Raw genomic sequence first — 17,078 nt, 5'->3', positions numbered from 1 at the left:
TGGTCTGGTATTCATACCATGAGATGTTCTGAACATACAAGAGAAGGCCTTTAATTAAGAACATTATGCTCTTCATATTTTGGGCAGGGTCATTAAAATGAGTGACATTGGGTTTGGGGTTTAAATTAAAATTAACATACTACACCAATTCTCCAAATTATGTAACATTGTGCCTATCTCAGGGATTTTTTTCTTATTATTATTATTTTGAAGAGAATTGTTAGAACTAGAGGCAAAATGCTTAGCAATATTTCGTCCCCCTTTAACATTCTGAGTTCAAATTTTACTGAGGTCGATTTTGCCTTTCTTCCTTATGGGGGTCGATGAAATAAGTACCAGTTGAACATCATCATCATCATCATCAACATCGTTTAACGTCTGTTTTCCATGCTGGCATGGGTTGGATAGTTTGACTGAGGACTGGCAAGCCAGTAGGCTGCACCAGGTTCCAATCCGATCTGGCAATGTTTCTACAGTTGGATGCCCTTCCTAATGCCAACCACTCCAAGAGTGTAGTGGGTGCTTTTTATGTTCCACCGGCACGGAGAGCCAGCCAGGCGGTACTGGCATCGAACCATGGTTGAATGGTGCACATTACGTGCCACCAGCATGAGTGCCAGTTAGGTGGAACTGGCATCGGCCATGACTATGATTTCACTTGACTTAACAGGTCTTTTAAAGCACAGCGTATCACCCAACAATTTAAGGGTACTTTTTAATGGGCTGGTTGTGCACCAATGGTATTGGCCACAGCTGCAATTTCACTAACCCCTTCCTTGAAATTGCCGGTCTTGTGCCAAAATTTGAAGCCATTGTTATATTTTGAAGAGCTAAGCAATGTACTAACAGAGTTGTTAATATGACGGGCAAAATGCTTAGTAGTATTTTGTCTGTCTTTATGTATGCTCTGAGTTCAAATTCTGCTAAGGTTTGCTTTGCTTTTCTTCTTTTAGGGACAATAAAAGAAGTACCAGTTAGACACTGGGTCAATGTAATCAACTTAACCCCTCCCTCAAAATCGCTGGTCTTGTGCCAAAATTTGAATGGAGGCAAAGTGGCTGAGTTCCTTTCAAGTGTTGGGCCTCACAGAGGCGAGGTGGCTGAGTTCCTTTCATGTGTTGGGCCCCACAGAGGCAATGACCAAGACCTTTGGCATTATGTCATGCTTGAGAAGAAGACCCATCAAGCCAAGCAAAGTCATAGTCATGGCAGATACCGGTGTCATGCAAATGGCACTCAAGCTGGTGGCACATAAAAGTACCCATTACACTCTCGGAGTGGTTGGCATTAGGAAGGGTATCCAGCTGTAGAAAACCATGCCAAATCAGACTGGAGCTTGGCACTGCCTTCCAGCGTACCAGCCCAGTCAAACCATCCGACCCATGCCAGCATGGACAACAGATCTTAAATGATGATGATGACGATGATGATGATGATGATGATGATGATGATGATGATGATGATGATAGGTAGCATGCTGGCAGAATCATTAGTATAAGTGGCAAAATGCTTAGTGGTATTTCATCTGTCTTCATGTTCTCAGTTCAAATTCTGCCAAGGTTGACTTTGCCTTTCATCCTTTCAGAGTTAATGAAATAAGTACCAGTTGAACATTGGGTCAATGTAATCAACTACCCCCCCCCCTCTCCTCCAAAATTTCAGGCCTTGTGGCTGGCTTTATTATTTGGGATTATTTTGAAGAGATTCAAATCTGCTTTGTGCTATTATCATGTGAGCAAATTCACTGTTGGCACAGTAACTCATCAAACTTGCTATTTATATTTAGCTATTTCAGGATTCCATAAGCAAGATATTCTATTTAACTATCTTAGCTCTATTCAGCTGCAGGTAAATGTAATGCTGGGATTTTACGTTTTCCTTTGGGTTTCAGAAGAAAGGACATGCAATTGGCAAACCAATCCATTTACTCCAACTGTAACACCTTAAAATCTGATTATGGTAATTTCTCTTGAGTCAAGCTTCCATTAACCTTTCTGAACTATTAGTATAAAACAAGTTTGCAAATGGTAATTTAACATGATTTTTTTTTTTTTTTTTCATGCTGCTTTAGTTTTATTTTGTATTTTTGTCTTTTTATTTTTAGAAAACAGAAAAATCGGGGTTTAAATATGAAAGGATTTCTTGCTAATGTTCAGAAATTTTTAGCATCAAAAATTATTTCAGAAATTGAATAAAAGTATTTGTAATATATTTAACACAATATATTCAATAATTTTAATGTTACATTTTTTCCCCTTCAAATGCAATAACTAACAACCTTTTAGAAATATTTCTCTTATAAATTTTACAGAACATTCATGACTCTGGTCAAGGGTATGGCAATTTCTCTATTACTGGTGCTATGGTAAAATGCACTCAATACATTCTGTAGAGTGACTGACACTGGGAAGGGCATCCAGTTACACCCCCACCCCACCGTCATCATCACCATTGTCGTCGTCATCACCATCACCATCATTTAAGGTCTGCTTTCCATGCTGGTATGGGTAGGACAGTTTAACAGGGAACAGGCGAGCTGCAGGGCTATGTTGAGCTCCAGTGTCACCTTTGGCATGGTTTCTACAGCCGGATGCAATGCTAACCATTTCACAAAGTGCAAAGGGTGCTTTTTTCATGTCACTGACACAAGTATGGTTGCCATGCAGCTTGCAAAACAGAAAAGAACAGAGAAAGAGGAAACGGCTCCCACTACTAAGAAGAAGTATTTGAGAGGGGAAGGTGGAGATGAGTGGTAGTATCCTAGATATTGAAAAGCTAAGGCTTCTTTTAGTTTCTTTCTTCCAAATCCACTCACAAGCCTTTGGTTGGCTCTGGGCCATGGGGCTATAGTAGAAGACACTTGTCTAAGATTCACACAGTGGGATGAACTCAGAACTTAATGGTTGAGAAGTAAGCTTCTTAACCACACAACCATACCTCATTGTTATTAAAATAGCTAAAACTAAATTAAGGATATTTAATAAAAATGGCTACAGCGAGATGAAAGCGATTGGCCAGCAATAGTCTTTCACTCCTTGTGTTAGACTACTGCTTATACAACCAGGATGATGCATTTAACATTTACATATACATTCTCAAAGGAAACAAACAAAAAAAAAGCACTGAAACTATCCACCTTATTGACAAATTTTCACTCACACCAATACTGCTGTTGGCATACCATCAAGCTGTGTGTATTTGATATTAGTTTTACTTTTTCTACTGCTTTGAACTCAGTGATTGTATATCTATGGCACTATGGGAACCACTTAGAGAACTACCTAGATTAAAGAGCAGCAGGTAGTGGGATTCAACACCAATAGGAAAGATTCCTTTAGTAAAGAACCTGAATTCAGAACTGTACTTAAAAAAATACAAGAGCCATTAGTCCATGTGTTTGTACAAAAGCATCTTCTGCTCTCTGGGTGTTTCACATTGAATGAATTTCATTTTGCAGGTGAATGCCTGCATGCTGATAATACCAGATAATTTCTTCTGCATATCAACCAATTGATTCACTATCCATTTAGAGTTATGGCTCATGGCTATATTTTTCAAAGCTGACTTAACATATCTTTCACCAAAAACAACAATGCAGATATATAGAAAATGAAAACTGTTTCTTATATAAACAGTCAGTTTTGTATTGTGTATTTGATTAACCCTAATATATCAAAAGTTCTTGATTTATTAGCCCCCAAAGACGTTAAAGCTAAAGTAGATTCCAACAAAATTCAAGCTTAGAATATTGATGCTAAACTTCACAGTGGGGTAAATCCATAGATCTTTAGCTGTTACTGCATTTATAAATTAATCAAATTTATTGGATATGTTAAGGCAAAATAATAAGAAATAAAACTAAATGCTAAAAAGCAAATATTCTCGTATCTCAGCTCTATTTCTACCCTACCCTAGGCACAAGGCCATAAACTTGTGAAAGTTGATCTGGTTGAGATTTGAACTTAGAACATAATTTTAAAAAGCAGTCCTTATGATAATACCAATCAATTCTTGTTTTAACCAGGACCAATCCTAGAGTTACTGGCATCCATAGTAAGCTGAATTTCAATGATTTTACAAATATTTTTGTCTTATCTTTTTAAAGGTTGTAAGGAGTAAAACCTCTAGATGTAGAAATTCATTATTTACAACAAAATATTGAATAGTATTTATGACAAAATACTAAATATTTCCCTTTCATTTCAAAAATACCAAACAAGTCACATCCTACTCTTACCAGCATGCAACATTCTAGGCAACTATCCATGTTGCCAGTACCTTCAGCCAGTTCTTTTAACGGATACAATTATTCATAGCTAAGATAGCAAACTGGCAGAGTCTTTAGAGTATTAGATAGAGTGGCTCTATAGTATGTACTCCAAATCTCCAGCTTTTAAGTTCAAATCCTACTGAGGTCAACTTGACCCTTGATTTTTTTCTTCTGGGTTGATAAAATAAAGTACCAACCCAGAATGTTAGACTGAGGGTGAAGCAGGATGCTGTCCTGTATCTGTTTTCACTTTTTGCATTCTGACAAGCAATAGCAGCACTATCACTGGTGCCAAACAGTACTGGTTCAAGCCAGCAGCCATTTGCATACATGGGAAATTGTTTGTCTTTCTCAAAAAATCTTAGTCAGAGCTACACATGCATGGTTAATTTAATCAATGGAGGCCCAAGAGATATTCATAGCTACAGCACAGTTCACAACTAATTGTAGCCTAATTATGAATTAAGAGATTAAAAGAAGTTAATCATCATCAATTGAAAGAATAATTGTATGTTAATGATATTTTGTGAGTCCGTAAGTTAAGTTTCAAAAGTATTTATAAAAATCTTTTTAGATTCTTACCAAACCAAAAAATCTTCCGCAAAGAGGTCTATTATTCTATATTCTTTAAAGGTAATCAACCAACAGAACTTTTAACATCTCAGGAAAATGCAGAATGGTATTTCTTCTTGCTCTTTATGTTCTGAGTCTAAATTCTACTGGGGTCAATTTTGCCTTTCATCCTTTTGGGGGTTGATAAAATAAGTACCGTTTAAGCACTGGAATCAATGTAATTGACTAAACCCCTCTCCATAAAATTGCTGGCCTTGTCCCAAAATTAGCGATAAATATTTTACTAATCACTTTCTTTGAAAAACCAAAATATATTTTTACATTCTTTTCCTATGTGAGAGGATTCACTTCATACTGTAGGTCAAGTGGAGTGTCATGCACCATTGCAGTACATTACTGCATTCACCATTTGTCAGTAGATTACTGGGTAAAGCCTGAAATATAAAGGGGTCCGCAAGTTAAAAAGTTTGAAAACCCCTGCTGTAGATGAATACAAAATTATCAGTTGTTGTTATAATTATTGCTTAGCCTCAGATCATCTCTAATCAAGTAGTTATATGGTCTAAGACATTCTGGCCATAGCTATCCCATCTTATTTCTAAGTGCAGTGCACCAAAGTTCCTATTATGCAATATGTCATTTTTCTTTTCTGAAAGTAAAGCTAGAATATGCACTTTAAGGGAGATTTCGTCATCGTTTCTAGTAAATCAAGCAACCACGTAAAGACATTCTTGTCAGTTAAGTTAGGTGATATGAATAGCACAGCACCCAGTTTAACATTTCAAGTTAGTCATTAGGTGCTTTTAACAGAATTCCGTTTGTGTGGTTCACTTTATGTGCAGCTTAATATTTCTTTTCGAATGATCTAGTTTGGAGAAAGGGCTATCTCTATAGCTTTGTTATTCATGTTTAAAGGATGACTAGTGTAAAATATCTTGATAGATGTAGTGATTGCATCTTTGTATTGTTGAAGGGAAACAAAATTATCATGGTACCATTGAGGAATGCTTTTGAGATCTCTGTTCATGGAGTAAATACAAGTTTAGTGTGTGGTGTCTAGGTTATGAATAGAAGATGCTTGGGTGCAGAAGGCTGGGGCAGAATGACAGGTGTGTAGCCTGCAAAGAAGTAGATGTAATTGGAGGTGACTGTAAGCAAGTCATTGATGTATATAAATATATATATATAGAGAGAGAGAGAGAGAAAGAGAGGGGAGGAGTGTGAAAGTATAAAACTGAACGCTTGGACATATCAGAGTTGACAGAGTGCAGTTGATACAGAGCTTCTTCAGCATGTTGTGATGGTGTGGTCTGGCTAACAGCTTCTGATTCAGGAGGATGAAAGATGGATGGCACCCATGGGTGAGTAGTTTTGCTTGGAGATTCACATGGTTTACATGGCTGAATTCTTTGCTGGTTATAAAGTGCCACAACAGTGCTTTTATCATATTTTTCAAATATGAAGGCTCACTGTTGTGTGATATAGGCAAACAGGTTTCCAGTAGATATGGTTTTGTGGAGGCCATCCTGGAAGTCATTGAAGTAGGAGGAGGACTCAAAGTATTGAAAATGTGATTGTTAATGATTGTCTCCACTATCTTTGAGGTGTTGGAAATGAGAGGGAGAAATCAATAGTTGGAAGGGAAAGAAAATTTACTTGTTTCAGTCGTTAGACTGTGGCCATGCTGGGACACCACCTTGAAGAATTTTTAGTTGAATAAATCAACCCCAGTACTTAATTTTACTTTTTCAGCCTGGTACTTATTCTATCGGTCTCTTTTGCCAAACTGCTAAGTTACCAGTACATAGACACACCAACACCAGTTGTCAAGCAGTGGTAGGGGACATCCTCAGACACACACACATATACAACAGGCTTCTTTCAGTTTCTGTCTACCAGATCCATTCACAAGGCTTTGTTCAACCTGAAGCAATAGTTGAAGACATTTGCCCAAGGTGCCACGCAGTAGGACTGAACCCAAAACCATGTGGTTGAGAAGCAAACTTCTTATAGTTGAAAGTTTGACTGACACACATGGGAAATGTTGAAAGTTTGACTGACATATGGTTGAATTGAAAGTTTGACTGACACACGTGGGAAATGTTCTGTTATTGAAGCTGTTACATAATTTTTGTAGTGTAGCTGAGTGCAGTTGTCTGAATTTATTTTGTGATCTAGAGATGAGAATGTGTGGTTCAGTAACATCAATGGTTAGGCTCTCTAGAAATTTCATGGGCAAGCAAGTGGCGGATCTCTATGATGTTACTTCACTTAGGTATTTGATAGCCTTTAAAATCTATAATATTATCCTGCTTGTCACAGCTTGTGTTTGAGCATTACACTTAACTATGGAATGACATAAAAAAACAATTGAAATTTTAACATGAAAAATCAATTTTTAGTTTACACTTTAAACCAAGTTAACTATGGAATGACAAGGATGATGTAATTGAAATTTTTAAACAAAATGGAAGAAGTCTATGTTTTACACTTTAAATAAGCTTAACTATGAAATGATGTCAAAGACAATTGAAATCATTAACCAAATGAAAGAAGTTTGTGTTTTACACCTTAAACAAGCTTAAGTATGGAATTGAAATAGTTAACATAATTAAAAAATATTATAAAGATGTATAAATTTATGCATCAAAATAGAGAAATAAGAACATTCATTATAGAACAAGAAAAATTTCCATGTGCCCTGCTACTTTTTAATTTTGCCCAGCTTCCAAGTTCTGGTATTTATAGAAGTTGGTGAATGCAATGAGTCTATCACACCCTAAATTTTACAGATATATGTCTGTGATTGTTTCTGAACTTGGAGCATTTCAGTTTTTAGATTTTTTTTTTAATTCATTTATTATTTTGGTCAGGTGAAGGCAATAGCTAATGAATGGAAGGAGTGAAAAATAGAGGTCTAGGTGACAGATATTTATTTTCTTATTTCTTTACTGCCCACAAGAGGCTACACACAGAGAGGTCCAACAAGGCAGACAAATGGATGAAGTCAATTATATCAACCCCAGTGCATAACTGGTACTTATTTAATCGAACGTGAAAGGATGAAATACAAAGTCGACCTTGGTGGAATTTGAACTCAGAACGTAGCAGCAGATGAAATACTACTAAGCATTTCACTCGGCATGCTCTCATTTCTGCCAGCTCACCACCTTAATGATGTATATTTTCTGTCTTGTGTTCCCCTCTTCCATATGTGGTTTTGGTGTCTGATTTTCAAGAAATATCACACAAGGTTTTTGCTTGGTGTCTCAGTGCAGGTATATCGTTATTACCTCCACCTTAGCGAAGGTGGAGGTATTGTTTTCAGTCACGTTTGTTTGTTTGTTTGCTTGTTTGTCCATAGACAAGATACCTCAAGAACCGCTGGGTGGATTTGCATAAAACTTTCAGGGATGTTTGCCGCATGAATTGATTAGATTTTGGGATCGATCCAGTACCAGAGAAAGGATTCTGGATTATTTTTCCATTTTTTTTTACTTAAACTTTTGAGAGCAGTCAGGTTCATTGTTAGTATTCTTGTTTGTGAGAACAGTTGAGTTTATTTCAGAATTCTCATTTTAAAAATCATCTCTGACTAATCGTTGAGAGGACATTGGTGATACCTTGGTGAAGGTTTGCACTCTCTGAGTGCTCTTGTTTGAGGTTATTATTGTAATATGATTTGGTGAAGGCATATGGCTTAGTGGTTAAGGAGTTGGACACACAACCTTAAGATTGTGATTTCAATTCTGAACCAGGCAATGCATTGTGTTCTCTAGCAACACACTTCATTTCATGCTGCCCCAGTCCACTCAGCTGGTAAAAATGAAATATCCTGCAACAGACTGGCATCCCATCCAGAGAGGAATATATACACCAGAGAAGCCAAGAAACTGGTTCTATCCTCCTTACTGAGTAATGTGGACTGACCATTATGATATGAGTATGATGATTACTCTTATATAGTCTTCATCTTCTTCTTTTCTTTTTCTCTTTGGTTTATTCATTTCATAATCATCATCATCATCATTATCATTTAACATCCACCTTCCTTTGTTGACATGAGCTGGATGGTTTGACAGAAGCCTGCCAGGCAGAAGACTACACCAGGCTTTTGTGTCTGTTTTGGCATGGTTTTTATGGCTAAGTGGATAGAGTGCTTTTTATGTGGCACCAGCACAGGCAAGGTCAGTTTTAACATGGTTTTTACAGCTGGATGCCCTTCCAAATGCCAACCACTTCACAGTGTGGACTGGATGCGTTTTATGTGGCACCAGCACTGGCAGGGTCACCAAGTAACTTTCAAGACCAGGAATCTTTGAAAGGGGAAGAGGCAGTGGAGGAGGTGGTCTTAGGTTATATAATTTATTTAATTGTTATTTCATTATTTAGTTGTTTGATGCCAAGTTTTATTTTGGTTGTATGTTGTTTTGTATGTAGTATAGTGTTCGAAAGAGACCAACAGAATAAATACCAGAGTTTAATAAACATCATGATGATGATGATGATGATTGTAAGATGTAGAGTAACATACCTAATGTTTCTTTTTTTTTGTTTGTTTTTTAATATTTTGTCACTAACTTAGCTGCCACTGATGGATCACAGCTGAAGCAAATGTGCTACCAGGGATGATTAACATAGAACTCATGGAGTTAGTCCTGACCAGTCAGCTGACTTGTAACATCATAGGATTTGGGAGACAGAGATCATTACATAGTAATGTGGATGTGTTAGGAGTAATTGAAATTCACTTGTGGTCACCTAACATGATAAAAGGTATGCAGGAGATAGTAATGGTTTTGAAGGTGGAAAAGAGCTCAAACATACTTTTAATAGAGTTCATATGTTACTTGGTTTAACCCCAGCACAATGCTATTTTAAGGCATGGGCATATTGGGCGGTTGTCCAGGGGTCTCACAGGTGTAGATCCCAATTCTGACCTATGTATACTGTAGTTTGCCTTTAATAAATGTTAGAAGCCCATGTACATTGATTTCCCCTAGAGGCCCTTACTGTGACAAAGAAGGCTCCGGCCCATAACCTTTTTATTTTTTCATTTTTTTCTTGATTGTCTTCAGTAAATTTCCCTTTATTACATGTTTATCCTGCAAATTTTCAGGTTGACCATTACCTGGAATAGCCAAAATGAGAATACTTCTAAAGGTCATTAGAACTACTTCTTCCGTCCAACCACCCATTCATTCATCCATCCAGCCACCCATTCATCCATCCATCCATGCACCCATCTATCCATCCATCCATCCACCCAACCACCCATCCATCCATCCATCAATCCATCCATCCACTATTCTTGAGAGGGTTGTTGGGGCAGAGTCCTCAGGAACCTCCACCATAGGATCCTATCAGAAGCAACCCTCACTAGACTTTCTGCTTGGATTCCCAAGCACGACCAATTGAGACTATGGGTATTACCCAACCATCTCATTCTTAATCTACCTTTAGGTCTCCTGCTGGTTGGATCAGCTTGAACTGTCTGCCTTACAAATTTTTCTTGCAATATTTTAATCACATTGTCCATAATACTAGAGTTGTGATCTCTCAATGCAGAAAAGTAGCTAAGTTATTTAAATGAATTTGAGTTTTGTATGTTATTGATTTGCAGCCTAAGTGGGATAACAAACAGATTTAGTGATTTCTTGAGCACAATGTCAATAATAACACTTTGACCATAAACCCCGAATCTCATTCATTCAGGGTTTGCTATAATCAATTATTGATTACAAGTAACCATTACGTACAGTATTGTAGCTTTATATGTAGTTCATCTGTTCATGGCAGGAATGTGTGGGTTAAAGAAGTCCTCTTCATAATCAAACAAACGGTTTTCTTATTGATCTGACAACCATGGCACCAAGTCCTGGGATCGATATGCTCGACTAAACCACTGAAAGAAGTACCCCTTCAAAGCCACCTTCCCATGAACGAAAGAATGCTTTTGTTTACAAACATGAGAAAAGGTGTGTATGTGTGTGTGTGTGTGTGTGTGTGTGTGTGTGTGTGTGTGTGTGTGTGTGTGTGTGTGTGTGTGTATTTCCAGCATTTCTAGCCTTAAAACATTATTGTAACTTGATCGGAAAACAACGACAAAAATATGTAAAAATCGAATTACGAAAATTTAAAAAAATTATTTTCAAGGGGAATAACTTTTACTTTTATTGGTTAGAGTAACTTCCCTTTCGTAAAATATTTTCAGATGCACTTTCTTTTCTTTTTCTTTTTTTTTTTTAAATCTGGTTTTTCGTGTAGTTTTTGATTTCAAGTATAGACCGAGGCGACTACAAAGTAAATAACAAAAGTATTTCCTTCCTGGATCCAAATGCTTCTTTCAAATATTCATAATTCGAAGTCTGTATTTTAATTTATAAAGGAATAATTGAAAACTTTATTAGTATAAATAAATACCAATAAACGGAAGCAATTGCTATTTTTTGTGTGTTGAAATCTTATCTTAAATAACTACAACAATAACAATAATAATGATTCTTTCTACCATAGGCAGAAGGCCTGAAATTTTTGGGGAGGGACAGGCCCATCACCAGGCTTTGGTGCCTGGGATTCATCAGAGTATTCTGGGCAGGCATTAATTTGTATTGCAGGAGGATTTTTGTAAACTGTATTTTCTAAATCTTAGGGTGCACCATTGATTAATGAGGGGGCAGTGCCTTCACATGCACCCTTTTGCATCGAGCATGGGGTGGAGGCTAATCGATTACATCCACCTTGGTGTTCACCTGGTACTTGTTTTATCGACCTCAAATGGATAAAAGGCAAAGTCGGCATCAGCAGTATTTAAACTCTAACAATAACAACAACAACCACAATAATAATAATAATAATAATAATAATAATAATAATAACAACAACAACCACAATAATAATAATAATAATAATAATAATAATAATAATAATAATAATAATAAAAGATTGACTAGCCAGTGGTGTCCTAAATGTCATTAGAGAGTGCATTAATGCTGAAGTCACCCATGCCACAGGTGTGCTTAATTGAGTTGTATCTTTATCTTTTATTTTTTACTTTAGTCTCTGGGCTGCAGCCATGCTGGGGCACTGCTTTGAAGGGTTTTTAGCCAAACTAATCGGCCCCAGTAATTATATCTCTTTAAAAAGCCTGGTACTTATTCTCATGGTCTCTTTTGCCAAACTGCTTAATTGTATATATATATATATATATATATTTGTTTTGCAAGATTTTTGATGTGAAATCGTGTGTTGAAACAGATGTTGTTGTACTTGGGGATGGTCATATTGCCAGTTTAGTCAATAAAAACACACGCACTGTATATTTGATGTTAATTTGCTTCAGCTTTATATTACATTAATCTTAATCTTATTTCGGCCAGAGTTCTTTCGTCACACTTCTGTGACCTCACCAGTGGTCCTTTGTTTCCTTCCTTCTTATGTGTGTCTCACCTTGCTATATTTAGCAAGGTGAGACACACATAAGAAGGAAGGAAACAAAGGACCACTGATGGGGTCACAGAAGTGTGACGAAAGAACTCTGGCCGAAATAAGATTAAGATTAATGTAATATAAAGCTGAAGCAAATTAACATCAAATATACAGTGCGTGTGTTTTTATTGGCTAAACTGGCAATATGACCATCCCCAAGTACAACAATATATATATATATATATATATATATATATATATATATATATCCCACCTCCCAACACCCTTACATCACACCATATCACACAACACATCACTTCACAACACACCACCACGTACACACCAGCACTGACCAATTCCCATTCCCACATTTTCACACCTTCACACCTACATACACACATGCATACGTTAAGATCACCAGCTTTCTCTCACACACACGCACCTTCGTCTTGGGATCACCACTTTTTAGTTATCTCCCCTTCTTCTTAACTCTCCTATGTGATCCTTCTTTTCATTATTATTATTATTATTATTATTATTATTATTATTATTATTATTATTATTATTGCTATTATTATTATTATTATTATTATTATTAAGGCGATGAGTTGGCAGAATTGTTAGCTCACCAGGTGAAATGCTTAGCAATATTTCACCTGACATTACATTCTGAGTTCAAATTCTCTCAAGGTTGACTTTGCCTTTCCTCCTTTCAGGGTTGATAAATTAAGTACCAGTTGCGCACTGGGGCTGATGTAATCGACTTACCCCTCCCCCAAAATTTTCATGCCTTATGCCTCTAGTAGAAAGGATCATCATCATCATCATCATCATCATTAAGAAGGTAATGAGCTGGCAGTATCATTAGCACACTGGAAAAAGTGTTTAATAGAACTTCTTCCAGCTCTTCATGTTTTAAGTTCAATTGCTACTGAAGTTAACTCTGCCTTTCATTTGACAGAGTTATTTAAATGCTAAAGGGTTAAAAACAGATATAGTAGCCCTGGTGCTTTAATCAAGCCCAAAATCCATTTGATATCATCACTAAATTGATAATAGTTTAAACAGATATGAGCCACATTTATTAAGAAGCAGGTTGCATGAGACATGGCTTACCATCATGAGGTAATCTTTCATTAGGCCTGCCTCTTTGGAAAGTCCCACAGGCTGCATGCAGCCTCAAATCGCAGTTTGTGTATGACTGGTTATAAACTTATTTAAAGCATTCTTGTAACTTTTATTTTCCTTATTATCTCTTCCAGTGAAACTTTATTGTTTTTACACCAAATCTTCTTAAAAGGATTATCAGCAAGGTTAGAAAATTGGCCAACATTAGTATTAGGTAAGTTAAAATTTAATCTTTTAAGTAACCAAAATTTACTGTTTGCTCTTATGACAATCTCACTTTTCAGGTGACACTTGATATACAAAAGAAAGTGTTCAGCATCATCAGAAATTTTGTGTGTGTGTGTGTGTGTGTTTGTGTGTGTGTGTTTGTGTGTGTGTGTGTGTGTGTGTGTGTGTGCATGTTTGTTTATGTGTGTGCGTGAGCATGTATAGGTATATATATATATATATATATATATATATATATATATATGCTGAGACCCCTTTCGGTCATGATTGCATCTAGAAAGTTACCCTCTGAGGCACAAGTCCAGGCAAAGTGGTTTATGGAAGACCAGCAGTCACCCATGCATACCGGCCTCCCCTCTCCACCAGTGTTATCCAAGGGAAAGGTAAAGGCCGATACAGCTTGGCACCTGTGATGTCGCAACTCATTTCTACAGCTGAGTGAACTGGAGCAACGTGAAATAAAGTGTCTTGCTCAAGAATACAACAAGCAGCCCGGTCCGGGATTCGAACTCACAACCTCACGATCATAAGCTGAACACCCTAACCACTGAGCCATGCACCTTCACTAAATATACATATATATATATATATATATATATATATATATATATATATATATATATATATATATATATATATATATATATATATATATATATATATATATATATATATATATATATACATATGTATATATACATATATACATATATATATATATACATATATATATACATATAAATATATATATATATATATATATATATATATATATATATATATATATATATATATATAAAAACTAATACAAATGAACACGTATTAACAGAGAATATAGGTGATACAGACACTCCCCATACACACATGCACTTACAAAAGACACAGACACATTGAAGGACACGCATGCGTAGACACATACAATAGGAATACAAAATACAAAATGGCTGATAGTTAGCAAGGTGAGATACACATAAGAAAGAAGGAAACAAAGGACCACTGATGAGGTCACAGAAGTGTGACGAAAGAACTCTGGCCGAAACAAGATTAAGATTAAGATTAATGTAATATAAAGCGGAAAAAAAAAAAATTAACACCAAATATACAGTGCGTGTGTTTTTATTGGCTAAACTGGCAATATGACCATCCCCAAGTACAACAATATATATATATATATATATATGTATATATATATATGTATTATCTATATATATGCACACACGTATACACATATATACAAGTATCCACTTACATATGTATATCTATCTATCAATTAATCAACTTCTTTTTATAAATAGGCAACAAATGTGTTATTTCCAATGTTCACAATGTCTGTCTGTTTATATTATGAATGATTCTGTTCTATAATTTCAGGTGACCTTTTTGACATCCTTTTACCCATGTTATGTATCTATCAGGAGTATGTTAGGAACCATCATTACAGTTTACAAGTTTTAGCAGAATATAAACAAAAACCAGACTTTAACAATTTACTTAAACGCTATGAAGAAAAACCATTATGTGAGGGGAGAAGTGTTGAAATATTCCTCACGCATCCTATGCATCAGGTTAACAATTTATATATATTGCTTTCTCTTTTATTCTGCTAAACCCTTTAGCATTTAAACCAGCTATATCCGGCTCACATATTCTACCAATTTTATTTTCTAACTGGCCAGATCCAGCCTCTCACACCTATCATACAATGTCATTCTACAAGTAAACAATCACATCTTCAAAATTTGGAAACTATGAGATAATGCATTATTAATTCAAAACAATGTGAATAAATAAGCATTACATTTCACAGAGTAATCTGAATGCTAAAGGGTTAAATATGTTGATTCTTTTTATTTATTACTGCTTATTTATATATATTATACAGAAACAAGCATACTCTTCAGGTTTATATAGTTTGACATAAATATAGCTTATGATCATTAAAGCTTAAGATTCAGATTTTATTAACATTACATTACTTGTTTTCTTTGTTTTAACAACTGTGTCCCAAACAATGCTTGGGGGTCACTGTAGTGTAAGTGACTACAAAGAAAGAAATGATGTGGGCCTACAAATTCAATAGATGCCAAAAGCTTAAAGGACTGAATATTATAGACCAGAGGAATACAAGAAGATGGTAAGAAATTCTAGAGAGTAGAAAGAAAGAAACTCTTAAAATAAAAAACTTATGACTAACAGGAGGCACAAGAGAAAAGTGATGTGTCTTGAGAGAGAAGTAGGTGACATGTTTAAAGATCATGACAGACGGTAGTAGGCTGGAAAGTTCATCAAAGCAATGACTATGGAATTACTTATAAAAAAAGGACAACAAAGAAACATTTCAATGATGGACTAAAGACTCCATCTTAGTTTAATATCATGTCATCATTGTTGCTTCATTTGCATCAATAGAAAAGAGGTACTTCTACTTTAAGACATAGAAAATAGATACTTAAATGGTTAAATTATGAAGTAGCATCAGATTGGTAAAATGTAGATCAATGGAATTCACTCTGTTTCAGAAGAAGTTAGAAGTCTGAAACTTCAAGTTGCAAATGAAATGAAACACACACTTAAATACACAACATTGGTTTCAAATTTTGACTCAAGGCCTGCAAGTTTGGGGCGTAGGGTAAATTGATTACATTGACCCCAGTGCTCAACTTATTTTATTGACCCTGAAAGGATGAAAGGCAAAGTCAACCTGTGGAATTTGAACTCAGGACATAAAGATGGACGAAGTACCACTAAGCATTTTATTCAGTATGCTCACAATTCTGCCAGCTTGCTGCTTTACTTTAAATACATAACATCATTCCTAAATTCTATACAAGACATGTGACAAAACATTCATAATGAAGATTTTGAGTTCAAGAAAACCAACCAACAAACATCAGTACAGTAAAATGATCACATTTTAACTGTCTGGTACTTATATGCTATCATACAAAACCTTCTTCTGTCAAATATGATAGTTTTCATGGTATCTATGTACTATCAAACAAAACATAGGCTGCATTAAATATGATAGAATATATGGCACTTACAAATTATCATGCAAAACTTCACTGCATCAAACGTTAAAGTTTTCATGACATACTATCATACAAAACTTTGCTCTGTCAGGTTTAATAATTTTTATGGTACTTATGCTATCATATAAAAAAAACTGTTCAATCAACTGTAATTGTTGTAATGACGCTAAGTGTATTTTAATACAATAGCTACTTAAATCATGATTTTGATTTTTTTGTAAAACGCTATTAAAGTTTCGAAAAAATCTACAGCTTTTATTAACCCATCTGATTAGTGTACTTGTTTATCCCAAGGTAATATGAAGCTTGGCACCACATTTTACATCACACCGTTTTACGATTGAAATCTCGTGTGCAATGAATTATAGCCTGTTCTATATATGTAAATATGTAAACCACTTTAAAAGATGTTGTCAATT

General features: G+C 35.6%; 1 protein-coding gene across 11 annotated transcripts in view; it reads left to right on the top strand.

Moving 5' to 3' along the window:
- LOC106876029 (ras-specific guanine nucleotide-releasing factor 2) overlaps positions 1–17,078 on the top strand; it is a 577,714-nt gene that overhangs the window by 427,905 nt on the left and 132,731 nt on the right. For all 11 annotated transcript variants that reach the window (XR_016238462.1, XR_016238460.1, XR_016238461.1 and 8 more), the window contains exons 6-7: positions 13,534–13,613; positions 14,999–15,192. Coding sequence is in view for 7 of the 11 variants with exons in the window: in XM_089342317.1 (XP_089198443.1) it covers positions 13,534–13,613; positions 14,999–15,192 (274 nt within the window). In the remaining 4 variants the exon portion in view is untranslated. The remainder of the gene's footprint in view (positions 1–13,533; positions 13,614–14,998; positions 15,193–17,078) is intronic.

This window comes from Octopus bimaculoides, chromosome 2, assembly GCF_046866305.1.
Source record: "Octopus bimaculoides isolate indiv1 chromosome 2, ASM4686630v1, whole genome shotgun sequence".
Classification (NCBI taxonomy): domain Eukaryota; kingdom Metazoa; phylum Mollusca; class Cephalopoda; order Octopoda; family Octopodidae; genus Octopus; species Octopus bimaculoides.
Note: the sequence above shows the minus strand (reverse complement) of the source record. Positions and strands in the feature narration are given on the sequence as shown.